The sequence below is a fragment of the Bufo bufo genome, chromosome 10 (assembly GCF_905171765.1).
Source record: "Bufo bufo chromosome 10, aBufBuf1.1, whole genome shotgun sequence".
NCBI classification, from domain to species: domain Eukaryota; kingdom Metazoa; phylum Chordata; class Amphibia; order Anura; family Bufonidae; genus Bufo; species Bufo bufo.
Genome location: NC_053398.1, coordinates 4,704,118 through 4,711,749, shown reverse-complemented (window position 1 = coordinate 4,711,749; position 7,632 = coordinate 4,704,118). Strand labels below are relative to the sequence as shown.

Genomic DNA, 7,632 nt, shown 5'->3' with positions numbered 1-7,632 from the left:
GGGGCGCAGAGATCTTTATTACTATGGAGGGGGCACAGAGATCTTTATTACTATGGAGGGGCACAGAGGTCTTTATTACTATGGAGGGGGCACAGAGGTCTTTATTACTATGGAGGGGCACAGAGGACTTTATTACTATGGAGGGGGCACAGAGGTCTTTATTACTATGGAGGGGGCACAGAGGGCTTTATTACTATGGAGGGGGCGCAGAGATCTTTATTACTATGGAGGGGGCACAGAGGTCTTTATTACTATGGAGGGGGCACAGAGGACTTTATTACTATGGAGGGGGCACAGAGGTATTTATTACTATGGAGGGGGCACAGAGGACTTTATTACTATGGAGGGGGCACAGAGGTCTTTATTACTATGGAGGGGCACAGAGGTTTTTATTACTATGGAGGGGGCACGGAGGGCATTACTAATGTGAAGGGGGCACAGAGGACTTTATTACTATGGAGGGGCACAGAGGTCTTTATTACTATGGAGGGGGCACGGAGGGCATTACTAATGTGAAGGGGGCACAATGGGCAAGTGTGAAAGCTGCATACATAGAGGCCGCCATGGGTGCAGACATCCTGTCCTCCGGGACGCCCCCTAGTGGCAACACGTGACCTGCAGACCCCCTGTACCCCCTGCGACATCGGCCAGAATCGCCAACCATCCGCAGAAAGAATATGGAATTGTTTGGGGCCATGAGTTCAGTAAAATGTGCCGTGACTGTAACTCTCATCATCTCTCCGCTCCGGGTAACACGATCACTGGGTAAATGATTAATCTCCGGGCTGCGGATACTGGGTGTCATAGTACCTGCCATTAACCCTCACTATTCCAGCAAGTAAGTGTGCACACGGGGGCTCGGAGATATACAGGGGAGAGGTATAGTGAGGACCCCCTGATATTAAGGGGGGGGGGGTATCCGCGACATATATGAGGAATGGGTGATACACGGGGGGGGGGGGGGGGGGGGGCAGATAGTTGGGGAGAAGCAAAGTACTTTATGGGGATGAAATAGGGGGAAGGGGGATATTTTTGGGCGATCCTATCATGATTGGGGGATATCCTCGGGCGATCATATTGGGGGGATATTTTTCAGGCTTTCACATTGGGGGGAATATTTTCGGGTGATCACATGGGGAGGGGGATATTTTCGGGCGATCACATGGGGAGGGGGATATTTTCGGGCGATCCTATCATGATTGGGGGGATATCTTCGGGCGATCACATCGGGGCTCCTCTCCGCACCTGTGCGCTCCCGGCTCCCGCCATTCCCGGCCTCGCTGCTCCCTCTGGCGGCCGCGTCCCGGAACTTCACCACCGGCTCCAGGTGCCGTTTTGCAGACGTTTGCCTTCTCTTGTGGCTCCGGTGTTTGCTGCGCTCGGCGGTACCGGCTGGAGGTCCCGGAGTGCACCGGCTTCAGGTACCAGGTGCTCCGTGCGGCGGCGGCGCCCGGCCCCTCACCCCCCGCCGCCCTGTGATTGGCGTGCACAGATGGGAGCCCCGTCCGAGCAGCCCGGGCAGTGCTCTCCGGCAGCGGGCGGCTGTAGTCATGCTGGCCAGGAAGGGCCTGATCCCGGAGGACTACGTGCTGACCACCCGCCTGGCCGAGGACATCAATGAGCCCAAGTACCGGGCGCAGGAGCGGAGGGCGAGGTTCGTGGCCAAGAACGGGAGGTGCAATGTGGCCCACAAGAACATCCGGGAGCAGGGCCGCTTCCTGCTGGACGTCTTCACCACCGTGGTGGACCTCAAGTGGCATCACACCCTCCTCATCTTCACCATGTCCTTCCTCTGCACCTGGCTGCTCTTTGGGATGATCTGGTGGCTCATCGCCTTCGCCCATGGCGACCTGGACTACACCGAGGAAGGCTTTGTGCCCTGTGTGACCAGCGTCCAGTCCTTCACCGCTGCCTTCCTCTTCTCCATTGAGGTACAGGTGACCATCGGCTTTGGGGGGCGAATGATCACAGAGGAGTGCCCCTTGGCCATCCTAGTCCTCATCGTTCAGAACATTGTAGGTCTGGTCATCAATGCTATCATGTTGGGCTGTATCTTCATGAAGACGGCGCAGGCCCACCGTAGAGCGGAGACCCTCATCTTCAGCAAGCACGCCGTCATTGCCCTACGAAACAGCAAACTCTGCTTCATGTTTAGGGTTGGAGACCTGCGGAAGAGCATGATCATCAGCTCCACCATCCGCATGCAGGTGGTCAAGAAGTCCAGCAGCCTGGAGGGAGAGGTCCTGCCCCTCAACCAGATAGATATCCAAATGGAGAACCCCATCAGTACCAATGGCATCTTTCTGGTGTCACCACTCATCATCTGCCACACCATCACCAAGGACAGTCCGCTGTATGACGTCTCCGCCACTGACCTCACTCACCAGCAAGACCTGGAGATCATTGTCATCCTGGAGGGGGTGGTGGAGACCACCGGAATGACCACCCAGGCCAGGACATCATACTTGGCTGATGAGATTCTGTGGGGTCAACGCTTTGTGCCCACCATAGCAGAAGAAGACGGCAGGTACTCGGTGGACTACTCAAAATTTGGCAATACGATCAAGGTGCCCACCCCGACATGCACAGCAAGGCAGCTGGAGGAAGACCACGGTAACCTGGACCTTCGCTCCTTCTCCCCTAAGAGCACCATCCGCAGAAGAAACATCTCCATCAAGGTAAAGCCAAAGTTCACACTGTTTGATGAGGACCAAACGTGACCCTGGACCCATGACCTCTCCAGATCTGGTGTCTTCTATGCAGCAAATATCCCTTCTCCAGATCTGGTGTCTTCTATGCAGCAAATATCCCTTCTCCAGATCTGGTCTCTTCTATGCAGCAACAGTCCCTCAGGAGAGACGGGGCGGTAGAGACGTGTGTGTGTGTGCGCGCGCTGGACTCCTCACGTTTTTCAGGATTTAATATTTATTAACTTCTTGCTGTTCTCTGCAGATGCCTAGCTATAGATATCTTAGCAATGTCTTAAGATTGCTCCTGTGGGGGGAGGGAGGGTAGATGTTCATGCTACTATTTATACCCAGTGACTGCAGATGCTCCCTCGCTGCATCGTGTCTCGTTCTGCACTTAGTGCTCCCGGCTGGTGGGGGGGGGGGGGGGGGGATGTTCTGCAGCAGCTGCTTCACATTCATATCTATGTTTGCTCTCCTTTTATAAAATGTATTGATTGATGACAGCGGCTCCTCCATCATTTACATCATCTGTACCATGCCGTTATCTTCTGGGGCACTGTACATAACATATACTAAGGGGGCTTACAAGAAACCTGAGCTTACTGACTGGTGCTGAGGGCCCTGCCTGAGAGATCTGAGGGCCCTGCCCGAGAGATTTGAGGGTCCTGGCCCTGTGAGCTGAGGGCACCACCCATTAGCTGAGAACCCTGCCCATGAAAGCTGAGGGCCCTGCCCATGTGAGCCAGAAACTCTACCTGAGAGAGCCAAGGGTCCTGTCTGAGAGAGCCGAGGACCCTGCCATTGAGCCGAGAACCCTTCCCATAACAGCTGAGGGACCTGCCTATGATAGCTGAGGCTCCTGCCCGAGAGAGCTGAGGGTCCTGCGCCTGTGAGCCAAGGGTCCTGCCCGAGAGAGCTGAGTGTCCTACCCCTGTAGGCTGAGGACCCTGCCTGTGAGCCAAGAACTCTGCCCGAGAGAGACGAGAGCCCTGCCCATGATAGCTGAGGGCCCTGCCCGAGAGAGTTGAGAGCCCTGCCCATGTGAGCCAAGAGTCGAGGGCACTGCCCGAGAGAGCTGAGGGTCCTGCCCCTGTGAGCCAAAAACTCTGCCCGAGAGAGCCAAGGGTCCTGCCTGAGAGAGCCAGGGGCCCCGCCCTTGAGCCGAGAACCCTGCCTATGATAGCTGAGGGTCCTGCCTCTGTGAGCTGAGGGTGCTGCCCCTGTGAGTTGAGGCACCTGTCCGAGAGAGCTGAGGGTCCTGTCTGAGAGAGCTGAGGGTCCTACCTGTGTGAGCCAAGAACTCTGCCCGAGAGAGCCAAGGGCACTGCCCGAGAGAGCCAAGGGCTGACGGCCCCTGAAGGCTGACGGCCCTGTCCATGAGCTGAAAACCCTGTCCATGAGAGCTGAGGGCCCTGCCCGTGTGAGCCAAGAGCTGAGGGCCCCGTCCCAGTGAGCGGAGGCCCTGCCCGAGAGAGCCAAGGGCCCTTCCTAGGAGAGTTGAGGCTTCTTTCATGAGAGCCAAGAGCCCTGCCCGTGTGAGCCAGGAGCTGTACCCAAGAGAACTGAGGGCCCCGCCCTTGAGCTGAGGACCCTGCCCGAGAGAGCCAAGGGCCCTTCTCATGAGAGTTGAGGCTCCTTCCTATGAGAGCTGAGGGTGGATGCGTGCACATCTAAAAGGGCTTCACACATCCCGATGCAAACTGTATAAGGTATGAACACTCACTTGTGCCCCATACTCTATATCAGCAGCACCCCCTGGTCCACATGTGAGATGTGCTGTGAGAACCCTCTCCACAAAAGATTCCATCAACTGGAGAATCGGTTTGTGTGTCTGCAGATCGGTGAGGTGTTAAAGTGTAAGAAAAACAAGAAAAACATCCCCATCATCCCCTACAAGTGAACCCTTAAACAAAACTTTAGAGCACAAACCCTACGAAAGTCCCCAGTAATGATGTAGATGTCTTCCAGTCGTGAGATCTGTGTGGACTGCCTCCCTCTTAGATACCATAAGCTTATTGACCCCCCAAGGGCATCACTTTACACCCCTAAAGCGACCTCACGTGCCCTCAGACCCCTCTGAGGAAAAGAAATGCGAACCCTATTAATACCCACTAGGGGCAGAAGATGGGAATCGGGACAAAGCTGGATATAGTCCTCCGCATCTCACCAGTTCCCTGGACATGAGTCCCGATGTGTCACTCCAGGGGAGCCGCAGTTTAATAAACTTGCTGTTTGCTCCCACGCACTCCCCTTTCCAGGTTCACCAGCCGGTTGATCTCATTATTAAATTCCTTACCGAGGGCCCCGCTTCCTTCAGTCCAGGCAGAGCAGTCAGCTCCTGTGCCATATACCGCATTGTGGACAAGGCAGTTTTCCCCGGAGGTGATGAGATCCTCGAAGTGGCCCAGATGGTTCAGCATGAACGGAGTATGCATCATGTATAACAGTAAGGACTTCCTCCAGACCCTGCGCTCATATCAGCAGCACATCACTTGCACCTTGGGAAAGCGAATCGGCCACGCACCGCAATATCAGCCAGGAGTTTAGGTGTCTTCTGGGTCAGATAGATATGTGACAATCTGAGTGCCTTACCATCAGGTGAGAGATTTTCCCCAGGATCTCCACCCATGATCCTGAATTCTTCCAATAGCTCTATCCCACTTATCCTTTCTTTGAACCGAATGCTTCATTAATCTGGACTTCAGTGCTGGTCCAACACCTGTCACCCCCATGATCGGCTGGCAGCATCAGAGACTATACAGTAGATGAAATGCTCCGTTCTCTCTGAAGCTTCTACCGCCAGCATTCTGCAGCTCAGCTCCCACTGAAGTGCATCAGCCACTACACCGTATCAATCTGTATAAAGTGAGCTCCCTCTAGTGGTGGATGTATAATCTGTATATAGTGAGCTCCCTCTAGTGGTGGGTGTATAATCTGTATGTAGTGAGCTCCCTCTAGTGATGACTGTATAATCTGTATGTAGTGAGCTCTTTCTAGTGGTGGCTGTATAATCTATATGTAGTGAGCTCCCTCTAGTGGTGGGTGTATAATCTGTATGTAGTGAGCTCCCTCTAGTGGTGCCTGTATAATCTGTATGTAGTAAGCTCCTCCTAATGGTGGCTGTATAATCTGTATGTTGTGAGCTCCCTCTAGTGGTGGCTGTATGATCTGTATGTAGTGAGCTCCTCCTAGTGATGACTGTATAATCTGTATGTAGTGAGCTCCCTCTAGTAGTGGCTGTATAATCTGTATGTAGTGAGCTCCCTCTAGTGGTGGGTGTATAATCTGTATGTAGTGAGCTCCCTCTAGTGGTGACTGTATAATCTGTATGTAGTGAGCTCCCTCTAGTGGTGGGTGTATAATCTGTATGTAGTGAGCTCCCTCTAGTGGTGGCTGTATGATCTGTATGTAGTGAGCTCCTCCTAGTGATGACTGTATGATCTGTATGTAGTGAGCTCCCTCTAGTGGTGGCTGTATAATCTGTATGTAGTGAGCTCCCTCTAGTGGTGGGTGTATAATCTGTATGTAGTGAGCTCCCTCTAGTGGTGCCTGTATAATCTGTATGTAGTGAGCTCCCTCTAGTGATGACTGTATAATCTGTATGTAGTAAACTCCTCCTAATGGTGGCTGTATAATCTGTATGTTGTGAGCTCCCTCTAGTGGTGGCTGTATGATCTGTATGTAGTGAGCTCCCCCTAGTGGTGGCTGCATAATCTGTATGTAGTGAGCTCCTCCTAGTGATGACTGTATAATCTGTATGCAGTGAGCTCCCTCTAGTAGTGGCTGTATAATCTGTATGTAGTGAGCTCCCTCTAGTGGTGGCTGTATAATCTGTATGTAGTGAGCTCCCTCTAGTGGTGGCTGTATAATCTGTATGTAGTGAGCTCCTCCTAGTGATGACTGTATAATCTGTATGCAGTGAGCTCCCTCTAGTAGTGGCTGTATAATCTGTATGTAGTGAGCTCCTCCTAGTGAGGACTGTATAAACTGTATATAATGAGCTCCCTCTAGTGGTGTCTGTATAATCTGTATGTAGTTATGTCCCTCTAGTGGTGGCTGTATAATATGCATGTAGTGAGCGCCCTCTAGTGGTGGCTGTATAATCTGTATGCAGTGAGCTCCCTCTAGTGGTGGCTGTATAATCCGTATTTAGTGAGATCCCTCTAGTGGTGGCTGTATAATCTGTATGTACTGAGCTCCCTCTAGTGGTGACTGTATAATCTGTATATTTTAAACTCCCCCTAGTGATAGCTGTATAATTTGCACATAGGGAAGTCTCTCTAGTGATGAGTGAATAATCTGTATGTAATACTGTATATTCCATCTAGTGGTCAATGTAAATTCTGTATGTAGTGAGCTCCCTCTAATGGTAGATGTATAATCTGTAGTGAGCTCCCTCTAGTGGTGGCTGTATAATGTGTATGTAGTGAGCTCCCCCTAGAGGTGGCTGTATAATCTGTATGTAGTGAGCTCCCTCTAGTGGTGGTTGTATAATGTGTATGTAGTGAGCTCCCCCTAGAGGTGGCTGTATAATCTGTATGTAGTGAGCTCCCTCTAGTGGTGGCTGTATAATCTGTATGTAGTGAGCTCCCTCTAGTGGTGGCTGTATAATCTGTATGTAGTCAGCTCCCTCTAGTGGTGGCTGTATAACCTGTATGTAGTGAGCTCCCTCTAGTGGTGGCTGTATAACCTGTATGTAGTGAGCTCCCTCTAATGGTAGATGTATAATCTGTAGTGAGCTCCCCCTAGTGGTGGCTGTATAATCTGTATGTAGTGAGCTCCCTCTAGTGGTGGCTGTATAATCTGTATGTAGTGAGCTCCCTCTAGAGGTGGTTGTATAATGTGTATGTAGTGAGCTCCCCCTAGAGGTGGCTGTATAATCTGTATGTAGTGAGCTCCCTCTAGTGGTGGCTGTATAATCTGTATGTAGTCAGCTCCCTCT

General features: G+C 52.1%; 1 protein-coding gene across 1 annotated transcript; it reads left to right on the top strand.

Annotated features, from left to right (window-relative positions):
* The first annotated feature begins 1,206 nt into the window (after window positions 1-1,206).
* On the top strand, window positions 1,207-3,189 carry LOC120980943 (ATP-sensitive inward rectifier potassium channel 11-like). The gene has a single exon (XM_040410337.1). The coding sequence runs from the start codon at window positions 1,551-1,553 to the stop codon at window positions 2,718-2,720; it is 1,170 nt and encodes a 389-aa protein (XP_040266271.1). The 5' UTR covers window positions 1,207-1,550; the 3' UTR covers window positions 2,721-3,189.
* Window positions 3,190-7,632: the final 4,443 nt, after the last annotated feature.

Coding starts and splice junctions, on each gene's coding strand:
- LOC120980943 (XM_040410337.1), top strand. CDS start 1,551: ATGCTGGCCAGGAAGGGCCTGATCCCGGAGGACTACGTGCTGACCACC.